The sequence below is a fragment of the Pan troglodytes genome, chromosome 6 (assembly GCF_028858775.2).
Source record: "Pan troglodytes isolate AG18354 chromosome 6, NHGRI_mPanTro3-v2.0_pri, whole genome shotgun sequence".
Lineage (NCBI taxonomy): Eukaryota > Metazoa > Chordata > Mammalia > Primates > Hominidae > Pan > Pan troglodytes.
Window position 1 is genome coordinate 5,820,089 of NC_072404.2, and position 27,802 is coordinate 5,847,890.

The window sequence follows — 27,802 nt, forward strand, 5'->3', positions numbered from 1 at the left end:
CCATCTGCCCAGCAGCGAAGGAGATGAGGGATGCAGTCAGGCTTTCTTGGGCTGGAGCAGCCAGTCTTCAAGGTCCCATCCTCCACCTGTCTGTCTGCTCACCACCTCCCTCCTCTGTTCCCACTGTCCGCCAAGGCGCCCCCACACTCCTGTCCTCTCAGCCAGGGCTGGCCTCTAGAAGGGTCTTTGCTCCCAGATGGGCGTGTCCCCTTCCCCTGGGCAGGTGCTGAGGTCTCTTTCCACCACCGGCTTCTTGGGCCCCAGAGGGCTGAGAGCCCCCCACCCCAGCTCCTTGCCCTCCCCGTCCCAGAGTGGCTGAGCCCTCCACGTCCTCCGAGCGGGGACTGCAGTGGCTCTGTGTCCAAGCAGGGGTTCTGGATCTCCCCCAGTGTGGGGACCACAGGCCTTGTTGGCTGCTGGGGAAGCCCGGGGCTGGCCGTGCCGGGCGCAGGTGGCGGCAGGGGTAGCAGTGGCGGGTGGGCGTCAGTCGCTGAGCACAGCCCCTGGGAGCTCGCTGGTGAGCGTGTGCCAGCGCTCGATGCGCTTGTCCTTGTTCTTCAGGCAGTCCAACCAGTGCTTCAGGCGCTCCCCCTTGGCGTGGATGCCCAGAACCACACCACCTGCAGGAGGACAGGAGGGGCAGCTGGGGCACAGGGACCCCCAACTCCCAGGCGTGGGGCCCATGCCCCCTCCCAGGTTCTGTGCTGGAAGGCCAGCCTCTCCCACTGCCCACTGGGTTCTGAGCATGAACAGGACCTGACCTCCATGCCACACTCTGGCCCCGTCAGGGCCCAGCCATCCTGTCTCTCTTCCACCAGGGCAGGGATAGGGGCAGGGTGCAGAGGCAGCATCAGGGGTCAAGGAATGGGGGCCTGAAGAGGGGAGAAAGGGCCGGGCAGCCCCACTATGCGCAGCCACCAGGCCCACTGGGAATTTGGGGCCTCTAGGGCTCAGAGTCCAGCCCGAGGCACTGCCCATCATTGTGTCTTGTCTGTGCTCCACCACAGAGTGCTGTGTCACCCTCCCAGAACTCCTTCCGTCTCTGGGCCTGTCTCTTCCTGGGGCACAAGGGTCAGGCTGGAGAAGGTCTGACCTAGGGGCAGGTGGTCCGTGGCTCCAGCTTTCCCCATGGACCAGGAAAGAGGGGCTGTGGCCTGATCCAGGACAGGCACACAGTGAGACGGTGTTCCCACTATGCCCCCTTACCAATGAAATCGTTGGATTTTCCAATGTCGTAATCCCAAACGGTGACCTCCAGGGACTTCTTGGCCAGGTCCCCATGCTTGATCTCGTAACAGAACTCCTGCTGGCAAGAAGGGAGTGTTAGGGCTGATGCCACGAGGCCTGGGCCTCGGCCGGGGGCCAGGAGGGGTATGAGGTGTAGGGAAAGAGGAGGGACAGGGTGATCAGTGCTCAGAGTGGATGATGGGTGGATGCTCACGTGTCTCGCCCACTTCCCCCTGAGCGCAGGACCTGCGCTCCAGCCAGAGGCTGCAGAAACGGCACCAACAGCTGGAGAGTGAGAGCTGGACCCTGGCTGCCAAGATGGCTGCCCTCGCCTCCAAGGCCCATGGTGTGGCCGCCTCCTCGGCCATCCTGGAAGAGACCCAGAAGCACCTCCAGAGGTGGGGTCTGTCCTCCCACCCACCTGTGTGTCACTCCTCCATGTGAATTTAAGGTCCCACAAGATGGCACCCACAGGACCGGGGTGTCCAGACCTCCTCCCTTATGAGTAGAGTCATTCTGGGATGGGAGGGTCGGAGACCCCATTATGCTTCCTTAGCAGGACCCCCACAGTGCGGTCAGGCGAGTCATCTAGGCCATGAGGTGGGGCCCTGGCGCCCTTCCACTGCCTCCCTTTGTCAGATGGGGCTTTGCTCTATTCCCTGGTCTTGTTCTTCACGGGCCCTGGCTTGGCCAAGGAGAGAACCAGGAGCCTTGTGCTCACTCTGTTCCCACCCTCTCCAATCTCTTCCTCCTCCTCCTAGGCTGGAGCTTCTGCAGGGGCATCTGGCCGTCCGGGGCCTGCAGCTGCAGGCCTCAGTGGAGCTGCACCAGTTCTGCCACCTGAGCAACATGGAGCTCTCTTGGGTAGCCGAGCACATGCCCCATGGCAGCCCTATCAGCTATACCGAGTGCCTGAATGGTGCCCAGAGCCTTCACCGCAAGCACAAGGTAATAGCCCTCTTCTTCCTACAGGATTACCGACATCCGCTTCCCAGACCTTAGAAACCCTCTGCCCCTACTCAGGTGTCCTGGCCTCTAAGCCCTCACCCCTGGGTATCCCAATTTCCAAATCTCTGCCCCAGCTATTTTGACCCTGGGGGTCTTGCCATGATTGGGGCCTGGAGCCACATCCATGGCTCTGCTCCGGACGCCCCTGGGTTAAGAGCAGCAGCCTCTCAAGCCACTCTGTGGCAGGAGCTCCAGGTGGAGGTAAAAGCTCACCAGGGGCAGATGCAACGGGTGCTGAGTTCTGGGCAGAGCCTAGCAGCCTCAGGGCACCCCCAAGCCCAACACATCGTGGAGCAGTGCCAGGAGCTGGAAGGCCACTGGGCAGAGCTGGAGAGGGCATGTGAAGCGCGGGCCCAGTGTCTGCAGCAGGCTGTCACTTTCCAGCAGGTAGGATGCAGAGAGGTGGGGTTGGGGGAAGAGGCAGAAGTCAGGGCTCCTTGAGGGGCCACCTGTGGGACTCTCAGGGAGGCAGATCAGTGGTGGGGGCTCTGGGCTGGGAGCTGATGGGTGCCCCTATGGGCACAGAAGCCCCTTTGATGCTGGAGAGCAGGGGCAGATGTCTCCAGGGCTGACGGAGGGTCCTGTCTGAGATCCTCCAGGTGAGTTGGCCCCACTCTTGGCAGTACTTTCTGGATGTGTCAGAGCTGGAGGGCTGGGTGGAGGAGAAGCGGCCGCTGGTGAGCAGTCGGGACTATGGCAGAGACGAGGCAGCCACCCTCAGGCTCATTAACAAGCACCAGGTACCACGTCCTGAGCCTCCCCTGCAGTGTGGTCTGGGTGATGATGGACCACGGGGAGAGGGCTGTCACCCTCCCTCTCTCAGAGGCACAGAGCCCTGCTCTTGCTTCCTGGAGACGCAGACAGCCCCATCCCCACTGCCCACCCAGATCCCACAGTGCCCCTTCTTCCAAGGCAACCTGGGCACTGTGATGTACACGCTTTCTCCCTTCATCTTCTTATGAGTCTCGCCTCTCCCTGTGGCCCTGGGGTTTCTCCGCCTCCTCTTGCTTCCTCTCTACCCCACCCCTGGCACTTTTCTCCTCTGTCAAGGTCACCTGCCCAGCCCGCTCCACATCTCCCACAGGTGTCTTCCTCCCAGGCTTTACCCGTCATCCTCTGAGTTAACCAAATGCCCTTCATGAAGCCGACCTCCTCCCACAAACATCCCCTGGCTGAAGGGAGGGAGGTCTCGAAGTCCCCTTCCTCACTCCTGAATTCGGACTCCCAGAACCACACAAGCTTCAAAGCCTGGAGCCCACGGCAGTCCCGGTTCCTGCTGTCACTGAACTGTCCTCCTTTCTGGGCATGTTTCCTGCACAGCCCCAGTTCCAGTGTGTTCTGCGACAGGACCTTCAAGACGGTCTTTCTAAAGGCCTGTAGCCTTGGCCTCACGGAGCACCCATCTCCCGGCTATACTGGACAGCTTGTTTAACTCTGCCTCTCTCTTACACATGGATGTTGGGGTCCAGTCTAATGCCTCCTGTGCCCTCCCTTCCTTGCCCCAGATTAGCCAGCATTCACCTTTCCCTGCTAAATAATGAGCCCTCAGTGGGCACAGACCAGGTGTTCACTTTATGGAACAATAAGTACTTACTCCATCAGTAATGGGTAGATGGATGCTGGGTGGGTGGATGAATGAGTTGAGGTAGATGGATGGGCGTGTGAGTGGTGGGTGAATGGATGGGGATTGGTGACTGGATGGGTGGGGGACGGACAGGTGGGTGGATGAGTCACCCAGGCTGAGCCTGGCATGGGTCCTCATGCATCATAGGCTCTACAGGAGGAACTAGCCATTTACTGGAGCTCCATGGAGGAGCTTGACCAGACAGCCCAAACCCTCACTGGCCCCGAAGTCCCTGAGCAGCTGCGTGTGGTGTGGGAGAGGCTCCGGGAGCAGCTGCGGGCACTGCAGGAGTTGGCGGCCACACGGTGAGGACACCATAACCCCTCTCATCAGTGGGTACAGGAGGCCTAGCCACAGCTGACTGTTCCCATGCCATGGCCCAAAGTCAATCAGAACCCATGACCCCAGGCTGTAGAGATGCATTGGGAGAAGGGTGTGTGTTGCTCACCTCTTTCCATAAATTCTTCAGTGAGGCCCCACAACTCCCTGCAGTCCATCTCCCCACGTCCACACCCTCCTCTGCCCCTACACCTGCACTGCTGTGTCTACTACTCCCTGAATCGTGAGCCGCAGGCTTGGACAGAGACCATGAGTAACCCCAGTTTTCAGACTGGCCCCTCTGGCTGGCCCGACTGGCCCCCAGGGGGGTGGGCAACTCACTTCTGGGGAACCACGGACTGTCACCACAGGGACCGGGAACTGGAGGGGACCCTGAGGCTGCACGAGTTCCTGAGGGAGGCCGAGGACCTGCAGGGCTGGCTGGCAAGCCAGAAGCAGGCAGCCAAAGGAGGGGAGAGCCTGGGGGAGGACCCCGAGCACGCCCTGGTGAGAAGAGGGCCAGGGTCAAGGAGGGTGCCCTGGGGAAGAGCCTATGGGGTGGGGAAGCTGGCTCTGGCGGGGCAGCGGAAGAAGGTGGCAGCAGAGCGGTGAGCCCTGGCTGAGGTGGGGCCTCCTGAGTGGAGCGGGCAGACGCCGTGGCTGTCCAAGCCCACATCACCCAGTTGGGCACTGAGGTGCCTCAATTCCCAGGCTGCTTGACGCCTAACCAGCCGGGGGCTACCCTGTCACCCACTCCCCTCTTCTCAGCACCTCTGCACCAAGTTTGCAAAGTTTCAGCACCAAGTGGAGTTGGGCAGCCAGCGGGTGGCCGCTTGCCGGCTGCTGGCAGAGAGCCTGCTAGAGCGTGGGCACAGTTCTGGCCCCATGGTCCATCAGAGGCAGCAGGATCTGCAGTGAGTGCCCAGCGGGCCAGGCCAGCATGGGGTTTGGGGGAAGGAGCTGGGCAGGCAGGGCCCAGAGTGGTAAGAGGGGATGGAATGCTGTGAGGGCCACGCTGGCCCTGGCTGCCCACAGGGCTCTGCAGGGGGCCTAGCTGCAGAGAAGCTGAGCTCGCCACAGGCTCTGGTCTGTGAAGGGAGGTGAGGCTGGGTGTGCAGGTCAGAGTCCTGCTCCCAGGATTGAGAGCAGGAGCTGTGGGAAGATGGTGGGGCCAGACATCAGGGCCTTCCCCTGAGCTACCCCAGCTCCTGTGCTCACTCGGGACAGCCCATGCCTCGTGTGGTTCCTAGCTGTCCACTTGGCTGATTTGGATCCACTCCCAGCCTGTGAGCTTTGAGGCAAGGTCATGACTTGCTCATAACCCCTAGCCCAGAGCCTGGCCTGGCAGAAGCCTTAGGAGCTCAGCCAGTTGCAGAGTTAGCGAGGAATGGAGAGATGTGGCCTCTGCCCACAAAGCGTCTGTGATCATAACCTGGGTGACGCACTATGAGTCAAAGCACAGGATGTAAGGAGTATCACAGCACAGATACCATGCAGTGCTGAGCATTACAGCAGCAAAGCACTGAATTCATGGTAAAGCTAGAAGACAGGCTCCCAGGAAGAAGGTGCGTAGGCAGGGCCACAGGCGGGAGAGGTTTTAAGAAGGAGGAGCTTTGGGCAAGTCCCGATACAACTCAGAGAGGAGCGGGCTGACCAGACCTAGCGGGAGGGAGGAATGAGACGGCCCGGCAGCTGATCCCCGGCTGGTCTTCCACACGCCGTGGGCAGGGCCGCCTGGTCGGAGCTGTGGGAGCTGACCCAGGCCCGAGGCCACGCGCTCCGAGACGCCGAGACCACCCTCAGAGTTCACAGAGATCTCTTGGAAGTCCTCACCCAGGTCCAGGTGTGAGCCGGAGGGGTGGCTAGAAGTGGATACACTCCAGGCTCAGTGCCCACCCTCCATCCCTCATCTCCTCGGCATTCTCCCTTCCTCAGGAGAAAGCCACGAGCCTCCCCAACAATGTGGCACGGGACCTGCGTGGGCTGGAGGCCCAGCTGAGAAGCCACCAGGGGCTGGAGCGAGAACTCGTGGGCACCGAGCGGCAGGTGAGCCCAGCTGGCTGCCTCTCCGACCCAGGCCCCTGCAGTCCCCTCAGGCTGGCCCGCCTGTTCCTCTAGATTTTCCACTCTCCCTCAGAGCCTCCCATGGGCCTACTGTGCATGGCAGGACGTGGCCCAAGGGGGCCAGAGTTCCCAGGTGAGGGATACATCTGCGAGATAATCAGGAGGACATGACCCTTGCCTCCCTGTTCCCTGCCCCTCCCGCAGCTGCAGGAACTGCTGGAGACTGCAGGCAGGGTGCAGAAGCTGTGTCTGGGGCCTCAGGCCCATGCAGTGCAGCAGAGGCAGCAAGCTGTGACGCAGGCGTGGGCAGTGCTGCAGCGACGCATGGAGCAGCGCAGGGCCTCGCTGGAGCGGGCACGCCTCCTGGCCCGCTTCCGCACAGCGGTGAGGGCTCCTGCCCCTTGGGTGGCGTGTGTGTGCATGTGTGTGTGCTGCACCATGCATGGGCATGCACGCATGAGGCCCTCCAGCTCCGGAGGGAGAAGAAGCATGGACTCGGGTGGGAGAGCACAAGCACACGGGATGTCAGTCTGGCTGGTCAGGGGCTGAGCACATGGGCGTAGCAGTGACACCTTAGGGTCTGGGTCAGTGCCAGCAAGGTGAGTGGCAGGGCAGTCATGCAGCATCCCAGCCAGGGCTGGGAGTAAGAACTGCCCAGGAAAGCTCATAACTGGAGACCCAGATGTTAGACAGTGACCTCTGGATCAGTCAGTATCTATTTAATGTCTGTCTTCAGCTCCCTGCTGAAGCCACGGGTGGAGAGAGGAGGGCAATATAGAAGCTATGGACAGTGGAACTGCTGCCCTCATGGAGCCCTGCTTCCTGGGGAGATGAGCCCGAAACCCAGAGAATCAGACTGGGACAGTAGGTCCTGGCCACGGGATGTCCCCGGCATCCCACTGTCCTGGGACCTGGCAGACCAGGAAGCCCAAACTGACACTGCAAAAAGGCTTGAGTTTAGGGACCTAACTCTGCTGATTTGCTAGCAGTGTGAGCTTGAGCAAGGCACTTAACCCTGGGTTTGTCATGCACTTAGAGTTTACAAGACTCTTTGTGCCATTTACCCTTCCTTCCTCCATGCAATGAGATATTTGGACAAGGGCCTGAAGTCCCTCCAGCACCAATCTTGTATAGTTGTACCCAAATCAGCAGAAGACTGTAAGGGTTAAATTAGTAATTCAGAGAACAAGGAGAGCAGTGCAATGTCAAATACCAGGGAAGGCTTTGCCAGGCAAAGGCGGCCAAGGGGCCTTTGAAGAGCAGGTGAGCTTTCTTTCCCCATCAAGCAGTCTTGATGGGGCTGATCTTGCTAGCCGCCAGTCCTCTCATGGCCTCATCCAGGTGAGCTCTGTAGAGACGGGAAGGCAGGAGGAACAAAGGGCAGAGATGTGTCGTGGTGAGGGTCTGGCTCATGTAGGGGGTTCGTGGTTCTGGGAGGATCGGGTTGGATGAGAACGGAGAAACCAAGTGACAAAGGGCCACACGTGCCTCACCCGAGGCCCTGACCCAGGTTGGCTTGGGCTGTGTGAGTGGACTCAGGTGGGCTGCAGTTGCCTCAGCACCTGGTTTCCTGCTGCCCAGCCCAGCCCTCACCCGGCTCTCCCTCCGTGTCCCCGGGATCAGGTGCGTGACTACGCCTCCTGGGCAGCCCGCATGCGCCAGGACCTGCAGGTGGAGGAGAGTTCGCAAGAGCCTAGCAGCGGCCCGCTGAAGCTCAGTGCCCACCAGTGGCTCCGGGCGGAGCTGGAGGCCCGGGAGAAGCTGTGGCAGCAGGCCACCCAGCTGGGCCAGCAGGCACTTCTTGCTGCAGGGACACCCACCAAGGAGGTGGGCCCGCTCCCCTGGTGCCCCCACATACCCTAGCTGACCAAGCTTGTGCCTGGCCACCTGGTGCCCCGTCCTACTGTGCCATGCTGGCCTCTCCTCAGGAGCTTCCCTCAGGATCCGGTCCTCACCTCACCCACACCACCCTCCCCAGCTGAGGCTCCTCATGTGTCCATCCCCAGGTCCAGGAAGAGCTTCGAGCCCTGCAGGACCAGCGGGACCAGGTGTATCAGGCCTGGGCACGGAAGCAAGAGAGGCTGCAGGCCGAGCAGCAGGAGCAGCTCTTCCTCAGAGAGTGCGGCCGCCTGGAGGAGATCCTCGTGCCCCAGGAGGCAGGTCCCCTCCCGCCCTCACACTCCGCTCAGCCTCCTGCTCCTCCTTTCCATTCCCCTCTCTGCTCAGTCCCTTTCCTCCCGCCTCTCTGGCTTTTTCTCTAATATGAGGCAGCTGTGCACAAGTCCTTCCAGGTGGCCATGGTGAAGTGCTGAGGCCCCTGAGCGTCCACTGACATCCCCAGCCCCTATCCCAGACTGAGCCCCGAGGAAGTTGGCCAGAGGCTGGTCATGCTCCCCACATGGTGCAGAGGTTGAGGTGTCGCAGCCTCCCAACCTGGACTCCCACTCCTCACAGCTCCATGCCAAGCTCAGTGGGCACTCCTAAGGCCCTGCCATACCCAGAGTGCCCATGGGCACAGACTGCAACTGGAGGGGCTGGCTGGCTGGAAGGCTTGGTGGCCTCTTTGACTTTTCTGTGGATCCAGGTCTCCCTGAAAACCAGTGCCTTGGGGAGCTCGGTGGAAGAGGTAGAGCAGTTGATTGGCAAGCACGAGGTCTTCCTGAAGGTTCTGACTGCCCAGGACAAGAAGGTAATGGAGTCAGGAGGCCTGGGCGTGGTCAGAATGTGGTGGTCGGGAGAGAGTCCTGAAGGGGGTCACGGGGCGCTTGGTGCGTTCCTGGAGGCAGTGCTGATGAGCCTGCGAGGCTGGGGGCCTGGTTGGGGTTGACTGAGCAAGTTGTACGTGTGGCTCAAGAAGAGGGCCCAGGGGGAGATGGGCCACACTGCAGAGACCCACACGGGGCATTCGGCTCTGTCCACACCGTGTGGTCCTTGGGGAGCAGACTGGTCTGGCTTGTGGCTGGGAGGATCAGACACCCCTCAGCCATATGGGGCTGAGGTAAGGGCTCCGGGGCCCTCAAAGAAAGGACTGTGAGCCCTGCAAGCCAGGCCCTGCCCCAGCCCAGGGTGGGAGAGCAGCAGCTGTGCCCCTGCCCCACAGGAGGCAGCCCTGCGTGAGCGGCTGAAGACGCTCCGGCGCCCCCGGGTGCGGGACCGGCTTCCCATCCTGCTGCAGCGCCGGGTGAGAGTGAAGGAGCTGGCGGAGAGCCGGGGACACGCCCTGCATGCCTCCCTGCTGATGGCCAGCTTCACCCAGGCCGCAACCCAGGTCAGAGGGCACCCCCAGCCCAGGGCCTTCCACTGGAACCACACTCGACAGTTTTCAGCCGCCTTCACACCGCAACACTGTGAGGCGGAAACAGGTTCGGGGGTGGATGGCTTTCCCAGAGGCTGTGCTGGAGCCCAGAACATGGGATCTAAGCCCCTTTGCATGGAGACCCCACCAGTGTCCCGAGCTCTAGCAGCGCCAGGGCAAGAGAGGTGGGGAAGGGAGCAGAGCAGCCCAGGGCCCCAGGAGTAGGGGCCACACCTCCAAAACGAGAGCCCACCCAAGGCCCTGCCCAGCTGCCTCCTGCAGCAACCTTCCGGAGCTGGAACCTTCAGGGCTCATTTACCAGGTGCTGCCCGCCCCACCCCTGAGGCCAGCCTCCTGGGAATGGCTGGGGGCTAGGCCTGTGGCGTCTGGGGCCTGAGGCTGCAGAACATTGCAGCATTCATGTCCCACCCCCACCAGGCTGAGGACTGGATCCAGGCGTGGGCCCAGCAGCTGAAGGAGCCGATCCCTCCTGGGGACCTGAGAGATAAGCTGAAGCCCCTGCTGAAACACCAGGCCTTTGAGGCTGAAGTCCAGGCCCATGAGGAGGTCATGACCTCTGTTGCCAAGGTAACAACCGGGCCCTCAGCCCCATGCCTGCCCCAAAGTGTGGCCCAGGGTCCATGTCAGTCTTAGGAGGAAGTGCAGCAGGCAAGATGTCCTGTGTCCCCTCTCTCCCTCCAGAAGGGAGAGGCTCTCCTGGCACAGAGTCACCCTCGAGCCGGAGAGGTCTCCCAGCGGCTGCAGGGCCTGCGGAAGCACTGGGAGGACCTGAGGCGGGCAATGGCCCTCAGGGGCCAGGAGCTGGAGGACAGGCAGAACTTCCTGGAGTTCCTGCAGAGAGTGGACCTTGCAGAGGCCTGGATCCAGGAGAAGGTGTAGCCCCAGCTGGGTGGGGGCTGAGAGATGGGGGGAGGAGCCCTCCCTTGACAGGAGGGATCCCCAGCAGCAGGTGCCAGGAGCCTGGGCTGGTGCTCAGAGCGCTCCCTCCCCACCCTCGGCCTTCACAGGAGGTGAAGATGAATGTTGGTGACCTGGGCCAGGACCTGGAGCACTGCCTGCAGCTCCGACAGCAGCTCTGCGTGTTCCGAGGAAACTCAGCCGGGGTAAGGGGGCCTTGCTGGGTAGAGGTTGGCCATGCATCCCGCACTGAAAATCCAACTGAGAGCAGGGAAAGAGTGTGGGCTGTAGAGCAGGGCGTGGGCGCCATGCCTGCTCCTCCTACGCCCTCGGGCAGGCTCCCTCCTCTCACCCGCCTTCACTCCTTCCTCTTTAGAATGGGGGTAGCAGCCACCTCAGAGGTAAGAGAGCACGGGTGTGGTGGCAGGTACGTGAGTCTCTAGCTGTGATAAAACTGCATAGACCTATCCCCCACTGCCCCGCACAGATGCATACTTGCAAAAACTAATAAAATCTGAATGAGGTCTGGTCTAGTTGGTAGTATTACACCAACGTCAGCTTTGTGGTTTTAATGTTATCATTATATAGGATGCTGCTGTAAGGGAAGCTGAGGAAGGGCACAGGGACCTCTCTGCAGGACTTTGGCAATTTCCTGGGCATCTATAATTATTTCAAAAAATCTTAAAAAGATAGGACATATGCCTGGATGTGGCAGATAATCAGCGCCCACCTTCAGTGTGACTATTTCGGCGTCTCAGCGTCTTCTCCTCACCCAACACCCGCCCCCTCACACATACACACACCAAACATCTATTTCTCTTATGTGGTATACAGGGGGAAAAAATGGCAAATGTATTGACAATCAGGTGTTAAAGACCAAATGTGCTAACCTTGTCCCCCGGTACATGTATGTATTACTTTTTAAGAGGCGGCAGTGCTTACACCTAAGACATCCCTTGTTAATGGTGGAATTTCACAGACGCTGTGCCAGATGCTGCAGTAGGAAGAGAGCTAGACTCTAAAGGAGCTGGGCTTGAATCCTGGCTCTGCCGCAAAGGAGCCAGGTTAGCCTCTGAGCTCTGCTCCGGCATCTATAAAAGGAGGGGAATGTCCTTCCCTGCCTACCTTGCATGAGGCACTTCATAGGAAAGTGCTTTGGAAATTTAAACAAGCTCTACAGATGCCAGACGCAGGAGATCTGCAACCACACCCTGCGGTGAACCCCCTCCCTGTGTACCTTTAAACCCCATCCAGTGTCCAAGCAGCACCAGCCTCAGCTCAGACGAGTCCTGGGGTGGGGACACCCAAACCCCAGGAAGCCAGAGCTCACTGTTCCATTCCACAACCTCCCTTTGCTTCTCTTCAACCAAGAAGCTGAATTTTCATTTTAAAAGTTTCTGTGGCTGGGCACAGTGGCTCATGTTTGTAATCCCAGCAGTTTGGGAGGCCAAGGCGGGAAGATCACTTGAGGTCAGGAGTTTGAGACAAGCCTGGCCAACATGGTGAAACCCCGTCTCTACGAAAAATACAAAACTTAGCCAGGCTTGGTGGCAGGCACCTGTAGTGCCAGCTACTCGGGAGGCTGAGGTAGGAGAATCGCTTGAACCAGGGAGGTGGAGGTTGCAGTGAGCTGAGATTGTGCCACTATAACAACAGTGCAACAGAGGGAGACTAGGCAACAGAGGGAGACTCCGTCTCAAGAGTCTCTGTTAGTGAGCATGTGCCCACTCTCCCCCTCCTACATGGTACCCAGTGCAGGGATCCTATTTTCTGGCCTTAGAGATGACTCTGGGGCTGCAGGCTCCAAGCTGATCTTGCTCACTTCACCTGGACGGGGTGACCTCAGGGACCTGCCGCAGTAGAGGAGGCAGGAGGCAGTTCTTCCCACTGCCCAAATATGCAGTTCCTCGTGCTCCGGGGCCCAGGCATGCTTCCAGTGCCTGCTGAGGTGGGAAGAAGGGGCTCTGCGTGGGGGGTGCCAATGCCCTCACCCATACCTCCCCTGCAGGACACAGTGGGTGATGCCTGCATCAGGAGCATCAGTGACTTGTCACTGCAGCTCAAGAACCGGGACCCTGAGGAAGTCAAGATCATCTGCCAGCGGCGAAGCCAGCTCAACAACAGGCCAGTCCCAGGCTGGGGAGAACCAAAGGGCCGGGAAGAAGGGTGGAAGGCCACCTCAGGCTCCACATGACACCACCACCCCTTGGCCAGGTGGGCGAGTTTCCATGGCAACCTGCTCTGGTACCAGCAGCAGCTCGAAGGGGCCTTGGAGATACACGTGTTGTCCCGAGAGCTGGACAATGTCACCAAGAGGATTCAGGAGAAGGTACGTGGTGGAAAGAGGTCCCGGTGGGGGCTGTGAGCAAATGCAGTCAGGGGAGGGGGCGCTGCCTAGAGTCTCCCATGCGTCTCCCCCCTCACTGGCCTCTCCTGTTCAGCTGGGTACTTGGAGGTGGGTCCCAGCAGTCTGCACCAGGGACGTCTGATGGGCTGGCCCTCGGGATCAACTCAGGACCATAGAAGCACCCATTGCAAGCTCAGTGGGGGATTCCCTGTCTCCTTTCTCCCCCAGATCTGGTCCCCAGATACATGGCAGGTCCAGAGGCCAGAAAACACACACTCTGTTTCCTCCCATCCCTGAGGAAGCCCAAACCCTCGGGAGGTTTGCCCTGGAACTGTGTACATAACCACAGAGCCCCGGGCTGGAATCTGGCAGAGTTAGAACCCGATCTAGGAAGCCCTTGTGTGAAACAGGTGCTGCTGCCTGTGCTGGGCATGCCTGGCTGTTTCCTCCGCTGGCTTCTGCCCTCAAATGACGGCACAGGCCTGCCTGTCCATCCTTGCTCTATTTTCTTTCTCGCTCCTCAAGGGATGAGAGTTGAGTGAGACTGTACAGGGAAGCAGCATACACGTGAGGTTCTTCCCTCAGAGGAGACTCCAAATCCAGAGTTGCTCCTCAGAATCGTCCCCCTCACATAAGGAAGAGATCTCTGGCCCTCAAAGTCGGGGCCAGGAAATCACGCTGGGGACTTGCTGTGCACACAGAAGCCACTGGTTGGGCCCTTTGCCAGGAAGGAGGAGCCGAAGCAAAGGCCCAGCAGGTAACTGGCCGTGCCCCTCCTCCAGGAAGCCCTGATCCAGGCCCTGGACTGTGGGAAGGATCTGGAGAGCGTGCCGAGGCTGCTGCGGAAACACGAGGAGCTGGAGCGGGAAGTGCACCCCATCCCGGCCCAGGTGGAGGTGCGTAGCTGGCTGTAGAGCTGGGCCCAGGGCATCTCCTCAGTAGGACCCTGGGCACAAGTGGGGAGGAGGGGCTTTGGGATGCCAGGGTGGCCCAGAGCTCCCCTGCCCCAGCCTCTGAGCCCGGCTTCCCCCACAGTCCCTAGAGTGTGAAGTGGGCCGCCTCTGCCAAAGAAGCCCTGAGGCAGCCCACGGCCTCAGGCACAGGCAGCAGGAGGTGGCTGAGAGCTGGTGGCAGCTCCGGAGCAGGGCCCAGAAGCGGTATGAACCCGCAGGCCTTGCCCTCGCCGACCCATCCTCCAGCATCTCAGTCCCCACAGCTCCCCTCAGCCCCTGTGTTCCCCTAGGATTCCTTCTCCACCCTTCAAATAACTGTACTGTCCTCCCAGTAACTCCCAGCCCGTGGGCCCTCCTGTGGTTGAGGGGATTGAGGGACAGAAGACACCAGTGGGCATGGGGGAGAGGGGTTTGAAGGCCTGATGACTAGCTGATGAGCGCTGTGGGCAGGAGGGAGGCGCTGGATGCCTTGCACCAAGCTCAGAAACTCCAGGCAACGCTGCAGGAATTGCTGGTCAGCGCCCAGAGGCTGCGGGCTCAGATGGACACGAGCCCCGCTCCTCGCAGCCCTGTGGAAGCCCGGCGTATGTTAGAAGAGCATCAGGAGTGCAAGGTGAATGGGCAGCTGGCCCAAGCCTTTCCCAGGCTCTCAGCTCCGCCCTGCCCTCCCCTTCCTCTCATCTCCTTGCTCTTGGGCCTCCTGAGTGTCCCGCCCTGCCTATCTCCTCCAGCCTCCCACTCCTCAGCTGCTTCCCCACCTCTCTCCTGCCTGCTGGGCTGCTTCCAGCCCCCAGTGATCTGAGCCCAGTCCTGTTCCAGGCCGAGCTGGACTCCTGGACAGACAGCATCAGCCTGGCCCGAAGCACTGGGCAGCGACTGCTCACAGCGGGGCACCCCTTCAGCTCTGACATTTGCCAGGTGCTGGCTGGCTTAGAACAGGAGCTGAGCAGCCTGGAAGGGGCCTGGCAGGAGCATCAGCTACAGCTGCAGCAGGCCCTGGAGCTACAGGCAGGCACAGTCCCATCCCCAGCCTGCATCTTGCCCCCCGAACAGGGCCTGCGCTGACCCCACAGCCTCTGGTCAAGGCTAAGACTGGAGGGGCTGCTGTGCCAGGGACTTCCCCACCACTCAGCACTCTTGCCTTCCAGGACCCTGGTTCCCTAACCTGTGCCACTGGAACAGTCACTCCAACTGCAGTGGCTGGACCCTCCACCAACTGTCTCTTGCCTTTTCCTTTGTTCTCAGCTGTTTCTGAGCTCAGTGGAGAAGATGGAACGTTGGCTTTGCAGCAAGGAAGACTCCCTAGCCAGTGAGGGTCTATGGGTAGGTGCCCAGCAGGAATGGGCAGGAGGGGGGAATTACAAGAGCAGCATTAGGGGTCAAACCAGCCAGTGCTGCCTGAGCTCCCTAGGCCAGGGATCCTCCCCTTCTGGGCCATCTCCCCACCCTGGGCCACATCCGTCACTGGGCAGTTACTTACCCGTCATCTAGAGCAGTTCCCATGCAGCTGTGGGCAGGCCCCACCGCGAACACCAAGGAGCTTCTAGAGTGCCTGTGTGGGCCTGACCCATTCTTGCCACCTCACCCCTGCCCTCCTCGCTTCCCAAATGCCTAGAGGTTGGCTTTTCCCGCCACTGCCCCAACCCTGAAGCAGACGAGTGTAACTTATAGGAGACCTCAGAGGATAACTGGGGACTAACATGGTCCTCCAGGGAGTGCAGAGGAGGGAGCTTTCACCTTACATGAAAAAGCTCTGCTTGCCTCAGAGATTCTGGCTCTTGATCCCTAATCCAAATGCCTCCCCTGGCTGGGAATCACTGTCCTAAAGCTGGAAACAGCCTTGAGGGATGTGAGGGATGTGTTTGGGCGGAGCAGCCGCTCTGTGGATGAGCATTTGGTAGGATGGTTCTAGGTGGGAAGGCAGGTAGCCTGGGATGGGAGGGGGAGGCTCATGGACAGTATTGGGTTCCCCACTCCCACCAGGACCCCTTGGCCCCCATGGAGCCCCTTCTGTGGAAGCACAAGATGCTGGAGTGGGACCTGGAGGTGCAGGCGGGAAAGATCAGTGCTCTGGAGGCCACGGCCCGCGGCCTGCACCAGGGTGGGCACCCCAAGGCCCAGAGTGCCCTGGACAGGTGGCAGGCCATGCTTCTGAGGTAGTGGTGGCTCTGGGGTGAGGGGTGCTGTAGGCAGGCTGGCACAGGCATCTGGCATCCTGGTTCTTCCCTTCCCACCCTTCCACTACTTGGCCCAGGCTCACCAGCCTTGTCCAAGGACTGAGGTCAGATGCCGGGGGTCCCCACCACCCCTGGCCCTGCAATGTGTCTGCCTGTTATGGACATCAAACACCACGTGGAAAATCCCACTTCCTTCTTCATTCAGTTGAGATCAAAGGGAGTTTAAAGAGAGGCTTATGCTAGGAGACCAAGAGGAAATCATCTCACGAAACGGAAGGTCGCAGGGCACAGAGGTCAAGCATCGGCCTTCCAGGGTCACAGCCCTGAGTCCCTGTGCTGCCCACTAATGGCAGGACTCAGACAAGTTCCTCCTCACGGCAGCTGAGCCTCACATCCTGGGCTTTAACGGCTGTGATGAGGACGAAAGCACTGTGCTGGCCCCACAGGCAGGCTAGCAGAATCTGAACTCATCTAACTGAAGTTCAGACACAGATGCATGTGACCTGCATGGCCCATGAGACCCCAGCTCTGCAGTTTTTTTTCCCTGTAAAAGCTCATCAGGTTTGGCTGCTTCATGCAGCTCCTCAGACTTTTAGATCAAGGCAGGTACGGTCAAAAGCCAGATCCCAGACTGGTGGGGGCTTTTGTCCTTCTCAGAGAGCCGATCAGAGAGCCAACCAGCACCCACAAATGCCATGGCTCCTTGTGCTGGTGTCCTGGCAGTGGTCGGGGCCACCCCCTCTCCATTCTTGCAGGTGGACCACACCTGGGTACCTGTGGAGGTCTTTGAATTAACAGAATGCAAACTTTGCTTTGCTGGTCTCTGTCACCACCCCCTCCCCCAGTCACCTTAGGTGGTTCCTGGCAGGCTCAGCTTCCCCCAGCACAGTGCCACCCTGACTTCTAGCCCCTGGCTTCTGCACTCCTGCAGGAGGCAGATCATCCCCCTGTGCTTGTGTCTGCCCCAGTTGCATCCTCTCATAAGGTCACACTGGATTAGGACCCACCCATATGACCTCATTTTCACTTAATTACCTCTTTTAAAGACGCTGTCTCCAAAAACACTTCTGGAGTTAGGCCTTCAACATAAGAACTCAGGGGTACAGGCTGGGTGCAGTAGTTCACGCCTGTAAACCCAGCACTTTGGGAGGCCGAGGTAGGTGGATCATTTGAGGTCAGGAGTTCAAGACCAGCCTGGCCAACATGGGGAAACCCTGCCTCTACTAAAAATACAAAATTTAGCTGGGCCTGGAGGTGTGAGCCTATAGTCCTACCTACTCGGGAGGCTGAGGCAGAAGAATTGCTTCAACCCGGGAGGTGGAGGTTGCAGTGAGCCGAGATTGTGCCACTGCACTCCAGCCTGGGTGACAGAGTGAGACTCTGTCTCAAAAACAAAAACAAACTTGGGGGTACAAAATCCGGCGCATAACAGACACAAATACAGAGGGGGAGTGCAATGTACCTTTATTCCAAAGGAAACTCCAGACTCGGAGTATATTCATACCCGAGAAAGCCTAGGCTGGACGGGCACCCCACCTGGCCCCGGGGGTGGCTCCAGGCCCATGAGCCTCTCCTCCTGGCAGGAAGGAGGCGCTCTTCAGGCAAGCCGGGACCCGCCGCCATCGCCTGGAGGAGCTCCGGCAGCTGCAGGCCTTCCTGCAGGACTCCCAGGAGGTTCGCCTCGCTTGGAGAGGGAGGCGGTCATGGGGGGGAAGGAGTCGACCCAGGGAAAGGCCACCCTTCCTCTGGGGTATCCCAGAGGTCAGGGGAAGGGGAAAGCCCTGGACAGCAGGCCTGTCCTCCCCACGTGCCCAGGTAGCTGCGTGGCTGAGGGAGAAGAACCTGGTGGCCCTGGAGGAGGGTTTGCTGGACACAGCCATGCTGCCAGCACAGTTACAGAAGCAGCAGAATTTCCAGGCGGAGCTGGACGTGAGCATGCACCAACAGCAGGAGCTGCAGCGGGTGAGGCCCTGCAGGCAGGAGGGTGGTGGGACAGCTCTCCAGGCAGAACACAGGACAGTGCCCCAGAGCTGGTGCTGAACCACAGTAACGGTGGCCAGCGTTATCCAGTACTTTCTGTGTGCAGGCACCTGGCTAAGCGGTTGTTTAGGCAGAAGTGTAGTGAGAAGAAGTTGCTTTCCGGCAGGGGGGGGGGCGGGCACCCTCTCCAAAAATGGCACCTTTTCAGTAATTTTAAAGATAACATTTTGATGTGAACAGGACATAGCCACCAGTCCTGTGAGCGAAGGAGTCAAAACATAGCCACTTTGAGACAGGGTCTTGCTCTGTCACCCAGCTGGAGTGCAGTGGCAAGATCTCAGCTCACTGCAACCTCCGCCTCCCAGGCTCAAGTGATCTTCCCAGCTCAGCCTCCCAAGTAGCTGGGATCACAGGCCCACACCACTACATCCAGCTACTTTTTTGTATTTTTGGTAGAGATGGGGTTTTGCCATGTTGTCCAGGCTGGTGTCAAACTCCTGAGCTCAGGCGATCCACCTGCCTCAGCCTCCCAAAGTGCTGGGATTACAGGAATGAGCCACTGTGCCCAGCATAGCACTTTTTAAAACATTCTCTTTTCCACCTGCAAAGGCAGGTCCTGACCCCAGGCTGGCTCCCTCTGATATAAATCACCCTGCTAAGTATTTTATATGACTTATCTCATTGAAACAAAATAACCATTATTTTCTCTATGATACGGATGAGGAAAATGAGGCTTAGGTAAAGAAAGTTGCTCAAGATCATGCAGCTGGACCACAGGGACTCTGAAGCTCTAGTGCTGGTGGTCAGAGTCAACACAAGTGCCCTGGTACTGGCAGTCCTGAGTCCACAAGGTGTGTTTCATGTTGTGGCTGCAGGAGGGACAGAGGCTGCTGCAGGGGGGCCACCCAGCCTCGGAGGCCATCCAGGAGCGACTGGAGGAGCTGGGAGCACTCTGGGGTGAGCTGCAAGACAACTCCCAGAAGAAGGTGGCCAAGCTCCAGAAGGCCTGTGAGGTGAGGTTGTGCAGGCCGAGGGGTGGCTGGCCAGGCTCCAGGCCACTCCCCTCCTGCCTACCTCACTTTCCACCCTAGGCCCTGCGTCTGCGGCGGAGCATGGAGGAACTGGAGAACTGGCTGGAGCCCATCGAGGTTGAGCTGAGAGCCCCCACTGTGGGCCAGGCCCTGCCTGGGGTGGGCGAACTCCTGGGCACACAGAGGGAGCTGGAGGCAGCAGTGGACAAGAAGGCCAGGCAGGCTGAGGCACTGCTGGGCCAGGCCCAGGCCTTTGTGAGGGAAGGCCACTGCCTTGCCCAAGATGTGGAAGAGCAGGCCCGGCGGCTGCTTCAGAGGTAGATCCACCCGTGCCCTCAGCTTCTCTTCCCTGCCTTCCTGGAGGGACCCCCACCCCTGCCCTCTTAACTGATGTCTTCTCACTTTCTCCCCTTGCCCATGGTGAAGGCCACAGCTGGGTGATCTGTGTCACCAGGTATCCCTAATACTGACACCCTGGTCCCTGCCTCCCTTGGTCCCACCCTCCACCGCTGCAGGTTCAAGAGCCTGAGGGAGCCCCTGCGGGAGCGCAGGACGGCCCTGGAGGCCCGGAGCCTCCTCTTGAAGTTCTTCAGGGACGCCGACGAGGAAATGGCCTGGGTGCAGGAGAAGCTGCCTCTGGCCGCTGCCCAGGACTATGGCCAGAGCCTGAGTGCGGTGCGGCACCTGCAGGAGCAGCACCAGGTGCCTGGGTGCAGGAGAAGCTGCCTCTGGCCGCTGCCCAGGACTATGGCCAGAGCCTGAGTGCGGTGCGGCACCTGCAGGAGCAGCACCAGGTGTGGGCCCACCCGGGGAGGGCCGGCCTCGCACGTGAGCAGGGCTTCTCAGCCAAGGAAATGGCACTCTCTGTGGCCCAGCCAGGAACTCTCTGCCTCTGGGGGCTTTGGGGATGCCCTGGATTCTTTGGGAGTCATGGGGACAGGGAACTCCTTGGGGACAAGTTAGTGGGGTCCCGTGAAACTTCAAGCACAACTGTGGGAGTCCCCCAAGGGTCAGCAACATCCGCATCCTCCTGCCTCCTCCCCCACAGAACCTGGAGAGTGAGATGAGCAGCCACGAGGCTCTGACCCGGGTGGTGCTGGGCACTTTGCCGCCCACGAGGTGGCCGCCCGGGTGCAGCAGCTGGAGAAGGCCATGGCCCACCTGCGGGCAGAGGCAGCGCGGAGGCGGCTTCTGCTGCAGCAGGCTCAGGAGGCCCAGCAGTTTCTGACTGAGGTGAGGGGAGTGATGGGCAGGGCACAGCAGGCAGGCCTGGAACACAGGGCGAGTGCGGCCGGGAGGTCACTCCGGGGCTCCTGGCCTGGGCACCTTTCGTCTCCTCCACTCAGTGGTCTCCTGCCCCCAAGGGCTTCCTTCCACATGTTTCCCAGAACACAGCTGCTGGCTGGGTTGGCTTTTGTCTTTTTTCCCTCTAGATCAGTGGTTCTCAACCAGGGCTTTACATGAGAATCACCTGGAACCTTCACTCAGACAATTATACCTCAATTACTTCACAATGGTGAATACAATTGTAAAGGAAGAAAAACTGAAGTAAATAGGCTAAAAAATGAAAGGGAGAAACACTGCAAGGAATATTTGCTAAAACTTGGTTTTAAGTGACAAAATCTATGCCTATGAACCAAGAATAAAATGTCTATTTTGCATGGAAAAAAACAATCACCTGGACCCTTTACAAAACACTGCCGCTCTGGCTGTGTTCCGGACCAGATGAGGCTGCTTAGGAGTGGGGCCAGGCCGAGGGAGCATGACAGCTCCCAGGTGATTCCCCTGTGCAGCCAGGCTGAGAATCGTGGCTGTAAATCCTGAGCCCTGGAGGGTGCCCCGGGAAAACGGATCTCCACTCTGTCACCCCCAGCTCCTGGAGGCGGGATCCTGGCTGGCTGAGCGGGGCCATGTCCTGGACAGCGAGGACATGGGCCACAGTGCTGAAGCCACACAGGCCCTTCTGCAGCGGCTGGAGGCCACCAAGAGAGACCTGGAAGCGTTCAGCCCACGCATCGAGCGGCTGCAGCAGACAGCAGCACTCCTGGAGAGCAGGAAGAACCCAGAAAGGTGGGCGGAAGCCACACCATCTGGGAAGGAGCAGAGAGAAGCCCCCTACAGAGATGGCAGGAGACTGCTCCAGCCTGGAAAGGAAGGGCTGCAGTCCAGACTGTCGCTCTCTTCCCACAGCCCCAAGGTGCTAGCCCAGCTGCAGGCAGTTCAGGAGGCCCACGCAGAGCTGCTGCGGAGGGCGGAGGCCAGGGGGCACGGGCTGCAGGAGCAGCTGCAGCTACACCAGCTGGAGCGAGAGACCCTGCTCCTCGACGCCTGACTGACCACCAAGGCGGCCACCGCCGAGTCCCAGGACTACGGGCAGGACCTGGAGGGTGTCAAGGTGAGTTACTCCTGAGCAAACCTCACGGGGAGTGGGCAGAGGCTGAGGAAGGCCTGCCTTGGGATGAAAGGGTTGCTGGGGAGTCAGCAGAAAGGAGCCTGGAGAGGGTGTCCTAGGGAGGATCCCGATGGTTCCAGAACCTGGGCTGAGGGATTTCAGAGCCATCAGTCTGCTGAGCTCTTCATGAGCTTTGAGAGCTCATGATACCATCTTGAGTGACCCTGCTGGGCCTCATACCTTTGCAGGTGCTGGAAGAGAAGTTTGATGCTTTCAGAAAGGAAGTGCAGAGCCTGGGCCAGGCCAAGGTGTATGCCCTGAGGAAGTTGGCAGGCACCCTGGAGCGGGGTGCACCCAGGCGCTATCCCCACATCCAAGCCCAGAGGAGCCGCATTGAGGCCGCTTGGGAGAGGTTGGACCAAGCAATAAAAGCCCCCACAGAGGTAGGTGATCACAGGCCGGGCCAAGCTAAGGGGTGTCAGAGTCTTCAAAAAATCCCTCTAAGCCCTCCTTACCACAGGCTTTGGTTCCAACAAGACACACACCCTGCTGGCCTCAAGTGAATGTGCCTTCTCCCTCACCTGCTCAGCTTTCTTCCAGGAATTGGCTGCAGCCCAGGACATTCCATCTCTGTAGGTCCTGGGCTGGGGCTGCCTCCTGAGCTGACCTGGTCCCCCAGCCCCATGAGAGGCACTGCAGGTGGTACTGCCAGGGCCAGCCAGATCCCCGAGAACCGGCCTGCTCCCTCACGTGGACCCAACACCTCGCGTCTGCCTTTCCCTGAGATGCACGAGGCCCTCTCCTCTCCCCGCCCTCCCCACCCCCTGGCCTGCCGCAGACTCATATCATCACGTTCACTGAGGGCTGCAGCATGGAGGATGGTTTCTGTACCTGGGGACACATCAAGCCCCATGGTCCTCCTTGTTCAAAAGGAGGTGGCCCAGAAGGCCGTGTCTCCAGGGAGAAAGGAATCCTGGGAGCAGAGAACAGCCCTGAGCAGGTCCTTTCTCCTCTCCCAGAACTTGGCTGCAGCCCATGAGGTCCACAGCTTTCAGCAGGCAGCGGCTGAGCTCCAGGGAAGGATGCAGGAGAAGACGGCCCTGATGAAGGGAGAGGACGGAGGCCACAGCCTGTCATCTGTGCGGACCCTGCAGCAACAGCACAGGCGCCTGGAGGTGAGGCCCACGCCCTGCAGCCTGCCTGTCTGAGCCCCTGCCCGAAGGCGGTGGCTGAGGGGATCTGTCTCAGCCCTCCCACCCCAGCCTGCTTCAGCCTCTTCTCCAGAAACCCAGATCCTTCCCCGAGGGGCCCTAGGACTTGGCCCAGCTTGTGCAGCAGAGTGGAGGTGGTTCCTCAGAGAGGCCTGGTGCTCCTGAATGCAGAGCACGCATCGGCTCAGTTGGCGGACTGAGGCCTGATCTCATGCTCTGGTTGCAGAGAGAGCTGGAAGCTATGGAGAAGGAGGTGGCACGGGTACAGACGGAGGCCTGCCGACTGGGCCAGCTACATCCTGCAGCTCCGGGGGGCCTGGCCAAGGTGCAGGAGGCCTGGGCCACCCTGCAGGCGAAGGCCCAGGAGCGAGGCCAGTGGCTGGCGCAGGCTGCACAGGGCCATGCCTTCCTCAGGCGCTGCCAGGAACTGCTGTAGGTGTCCTACCTCAGCTGCCGGCTCAGCTCTACCCTGTGGGGTGGGGGTATCCTGGCTCTTGGGGGAGCTGGACCCTCCCTCCCCTGCTCCCCAGCCAGCCCTGACAACAGCTCCCTTCCCTGCCCCACAGAGCATGAGCACAGGAGAGGCAGGAGCTGGCGTCCTCCGAGGAGCTGGCTGAGGACTTGGCGGGGGCTGAGCAGCTCCTTGGGCAGCATGAAGAGCTGGGGCAAGAAATCAGGGAGTGCCGCCTTCAAGCCCAGGACCTGCGGCAGGAAGGACAGCAGCTGGTGGACAACAGCCACTTCATGTCTGCGGAGGTGTGAACTCAGAGGGTGTGCCTGGGGTTGGGCTGGGGATACAGCCTGATTGCCCAGGGCCTCAGGGCCCCTCACAGGCATGGAAACCAGCGGGAAAGGAAGGCTGGGCGCAGGCAGGGAGAGAGGCTGGGAAGGGGCAGGTGCGGGTCTCACAGCCTTCCCTCTGCACTTCCATTAACACTTGGCTCTCCAGCCCTGCCCTGCCCATGGTGGGAGCCCTACCCAAGCTGTCACCCATAGCAGCCCCTCCCCACCAGGTGACAGAGTGCCTGCAGGAGCTGGAAGGGCAGCTGCAGGAGCTGGAGGAGGCTTGGGCCCTGCGCTGGCAACGCTGTGCCGAGAGCTGGGGCCTGCAGAAGCTTCGGCAGAGGCTGGAGCAGGCTGAGGCCTGGCTGGCCTGCCGGGAGGGCCTCCTGCTGAAACCCGACTATGGGGTGAGTGGGGGTCCTGCCCCTTAGCTGGCTACCAGGCTCTGGGCCCCCCCTAAGCTGGGCCTCACCTGAACATGCTTCTCCCCAGCACTCAGTGTCAGATGTGGAGTTGCTGCTGCACAGACACCAGGACTTAGAAAAGCTGCTGGCAGCCCAGGAAGAGAAGTTTGCCCAAATGCAGAAGACAGAGGTGATGACTGCCTCGGCTAGGGGCTGAGGGCTGGTGGGGGAACAGTCCCTCTCAGCCTGCAAATCAGTGTCTCCCAGGGCACTGAGCCCTCACCCGGCCCTGCCTTACCTGCTCCTTTCCCTGGCCAGCTGCGGTGGTGGGAGAGGCACCATTGTGGACTGGGTGTGAGCCTCCAGAGCCAAAGCTGAAAGAGCTAGTGATGGGGAGGCAGGCCCCCTCTGACCGGGAGGGCTGGGGGAGGGGAGGTAGACGGGAACCCGAGGTGTGGCTGGTCTCCCTGACCTGGCTCACCTTGCCCACTCCCCAAGATGGAACAGGAGCTCCTGCTGCAGCCACAGGAGCTGAAGCCCGGGAGAGCTGGCAGCTCGCTGACATCCTTTCAGTGGAGGCCCTCTGGACACCAGGGGCTAGGAGCACAGCTGGCTGAGATGAGGGACCCCCAGGCAGGTGTCCCCATGGGGCTGCAGGCACCCCCGCCGTGGTCTCCCTGGAGCATGCAGTGGGGCTGGGGCTGTGGGGGTGAGGGCCCACACCCTGGAGCCAGTGCTGGGAGCCCGGGCACAGGAGCTGAAGGTCATTAGGAATAAAGATGGCTGTCTACAGCCATACCACCCTGAACATGCCCGATCTCATCTGATCTTAGAAGCTAAGCAGGGTCAGGCCTGGTTAGTACTTGGATGGGAGGAATAGAGAGAGCCGGGGGCAGTGGGTGCCTTGCCCACCTTCCTGAGGGTGCTGGTCCTGACATTTCTGGGCCCCATCTTGCATTTTCAGGATGCAAAGGGTACCCCCACCATGGAGGGGTCTTTGGAGTTCAAGCAGCACCTGCTGCCTGGCGGGAGGCAGGTGAGTGCCTGGAGATTCCTTCTCCAGGCAGCTCCCCACTTGCAGCAGCACTTGAGTGGCTCGAAGAGCCACCTGGGCCTGGCACCCTTGCACTGTGAACTTGGGCAGATGCCACCCCCCACCATGCTGTCCAGGCAGTTTGGCTCCTTGGGACCCTTCCCAGCTTCTGCCACCGCCCCCACCTACCCACCCCCCCAGGAGGTGCTGGGATTCCTCCTCCCCACCTGCTCTTCCCCTTCTGCTTGGTTTCCCGTCAGAGCCCCTCTGTGGCTTCCCTTTCCCCATTGGGACTTTGGTCCAATCCACCGCTTTTCCTGGGAAGCTCCACACACATGGTGAGGCGTGGACAGGCCCTAGCTCTGGCTTCCTGCGTGTGGCTCATGCGACCTTCCCGCCTCCTCTCCACAGCCTAGCTCGAGCTCCTGGGACAGCTGCCGCGGGACCTTGCAGGGCAGCTCTCTGAGCCTGTTCCTGGATGAGAGGATGGCAGCGGAGGTAGCAGGCGGGGTAGGGGAGATGCAGACATCAGGGTGCTGGGAAACAAGGCAGAGGGGCCCCAGGACAGAGGGACCCCACAGGGAAAAGCTGAGATGGCCGCAGTGACCCCTGCCTCTCATCTCTCCTCAGAAAGTAGCTTCCATAGCCCTCCTTGACCTCACGGGAGCCCGGTGTGAGAGGCTGCGGGGCCGCCATGGCAGGAAACACACATTCTCCTTAAGGTGAGCGGAGAGACATGGACTCCGGCATCGCCCCCAGCAGCCACCTGGCTCAGCGGGGGCTGGAGGCGTGGGGGTCCCCAAAGGGACAGTGGAGTTTGACCTGTGACTGTGTGGGTGCCAGGCTGACCAGTGGGGCAGAGATCCTGTTTGCAGCATCGTCCGAAGAGCAGGCTGAGAGCTGGTGGCGAGCCCTGGGCAGCACTGCAGGTGGGCTTCAGGGGAAGGATGCGGGGAGGGCGGCCGACTCCCTGGGCCCCAAGCTCCTGGGCCCCTAGTGTTTTACGCATCCTAGGGAGGTTTCACAGTTAGCATCTCTAACCTCCAAGAAGTAGGACTTACTGTTTTTTCTCAAAGAATTTAGGTCCTGGAGAGGTTACCCAACTTGCCCAAGATCACACAGCTAATTAGCAGAGATGGGGCCAGTTTTGAACCCCCAGCTGTGTCCTGGTCCTGTTCTGCCCCTTTTGGAGTCTGCCACTCAGACTGCCCCAAGCCCTTCCTGCCACAATCCTCATGGACTGTGTTCCTCCAAGGGCTTTCCAGGCTCTGTTCTGTCTGATCTGGGTGCTTCTCTAACCTTCTAGTCCTCAGACAACTTTGAATGTCACCACCCTCGAGTTGTTTTGCAGACAGTAAGCAAGCCAGGTTCTACTTGGAGGAATATATAGAGACAACCCTTTGGACTTTCTTCCGTGGTCAGCGTGCTCTGCTGAGGCTCCGTGTGGACAGTGTGTTCAGGGAATGTGTCTAGGATCCTAGCTCTGTCGCTGGTTCCCCTGGACTCTCCTCCCAGGAGTCTGTCTTCCCAGAAGCCCAAAGGGATCTTGAGTTGTTCGACATTCCAGAATCCCCCACCTCCTAAGAAAGGCTCAGCCTTTCTTAACTCACCTGTGAGGAGTTTCCTAAGAGGCAGGACGCATGGGGGAAAAACCTGCCCACAAGTGCTCAGCCCGCCCCACACCCCCACGTGGGAAGGGCCTGGCATGGCCAGGCTGCCTAAGGCTGTGCTGAGCCTCCAGAAGCTGGAGGAAGGAGCAGCCAGACCTGGCGCCTGCAGATGGTCTGGGCCGGGCTAACAGTGGTTATTCCCTTGCTCTGCAGCCCGGAGTCTGAGCCCAGAACTCAAAGCCAAACCTGTCAGCTCTCTGAATGAGTGCACGACCAAGGATGCCCGGCCTGGATGTCTACTCAGGTGGGACACCTGGGTGGGGGAAGCAGGGCGGGGAGCCCTGGGCTTCAGTGGCTGGCAGGCGCTGTCCTCTGAAGCCTGAGGTTCTGGGCCTCAGACTTACTCTGTCGAGCTGTAGGGAAATGCTATTGGAACCCTCAGCTGCCCCTGCCCACTCTCAGCTGAGAGGAATCCAGGCCACAAAGCCCAGATTTCCACAGACTCGACAGTGGTCCCCTCCCAGGGCTCACTCCATGCTCTGGTGTGGGGACCCTGTAGACGAAGCTGCCCAGGCTCCCTGTGCCCTTCCTGCTCGGCTGCTTGTGGGAGGAGCAGCCAGGTTTCCCTCTGCCCAGTGCTGAGAGCTGCCTGGGTTTGTTTCCCGTGCACTCCTCACTTTCCTCCCTCCTCTCCCCTCTCCAAGGCACAGCACAGTGGCAGGACGGCCAGACCCTGCCCCACCCTTGTTCCAACCCGTTCTCTACCTGGTCCTCCCCTGCTTTCCCCAATCCCCACTCCATGGCAATGGAGAGGGCCAGCACGTCCCGGCCTGCAGGCCAGGGAGGAGATGTGAAGGTGGATGTGCGGGGGCAGGAGGCTCTTACCTGGCTCCTCAGTCCCTCCTTGTAGATCCCAGCATCATTTCGATGCTCAACCCCCCTCACCCACATGTCCTTCCCTTCCAAACCAGAGGGCTTCAGGCTCTCCAGGGGGAGGGGACACCTGAGGTTAGGTGAAAGTGGAGGAGGGACTGGAGACAGGCAAATCCTCCGTGCATGGGCCCCATGCCAGGATGTGCCTAGACGTGCACACGCATATACAGCCGTGTGCCTGGAGGGCTCATACCATGAGGGGTGGCAGCCACGGCTGTGGTCTCCAGTGTAACCATCTGCTCCCAGTCCTGCAGAGCCCAATATATGATTTAGATGATGTGTTGCTGACGGGACAGGCCTTGTCCTGGACACAGTGGCTCCTGAGGCTACCAGGACAGCCATTTTTTCTGCTGTCTCTAACCCAGGGCTGGGGCCGCTGGGCCAGCTGACAGACGTCGAGTTGGGTTATGAAAGTCGAGGCAATTCCCACCCACTCACCCGTCACTGTGGTCGCTGCCGCAGCACCTGTCAGCTCTGGAATCCACTCCCACGCT

General features: G+C 60.2%; 1 protein-coding gene across 1 annotated transcript; it reads left to right on the forward strand.

The window, feature by feature from the left end:
* The first annotated feature begins 1,545 nt into the window (after positions 1–1,545).
* On the forward strand, positions 1,546–26,760 carry LOC129135556 (spectrin beta chain, non-erythrocytic 5-like). Its single transcript, XM_063815121.1, is given in 46 exon segments — positions 1,546–1,625; positions 1,989–2,175; positions 2,251–2,622; positions 2,859–2,975; positions 4,007–4,164; positions 4,549–4,684; positions 4,946–5,091; positions 5,906–6,020; positions 6,113–6,223; positions 6,446–6,625; positions 7,865–8,068; positions 8,248–8,397; positions 8,826–8,930; positions 9,342–9,509; positions 9,975–10,124; positions 10,239–10,430; positions 10,565–10,660; positions 12,463–12,578; positions 12,669–12,783; positions 13,584–13,697; positions 13,837–13,958; positions 14,205–14,367; positions 14,574–14,762; positions 15,000–15,077; positions 15,738–15,910; positions 17,515–17,605; positions 17,747–17,893; positions 18,787–18,924; positions 19,003–19,259; positions 19,458–19,644; positions 19,991–20,033; positions 20,036–20,175; positions 20,816–21,012; positions 21,133–21,337; positions 21,583–21,777; positions 22,354–22,509; positions 22,772–22,977; positions 23,112–23,301; positions 23,559–23,735; positions 23,821–23,922; positions 24,231–24,365; positions 24,697–24,768; positions 25,177–25,263; positions 25,396–25,487; positions 25,609–25,694; positions 26,589–26,760. Coding segments are annotated over 46 exon segments (6,810 nt in total). The 3' UTR covers positions 26,759–26,760.
* Positions 26,761–27,802: the final 1,042 nt, after the last annotated feature.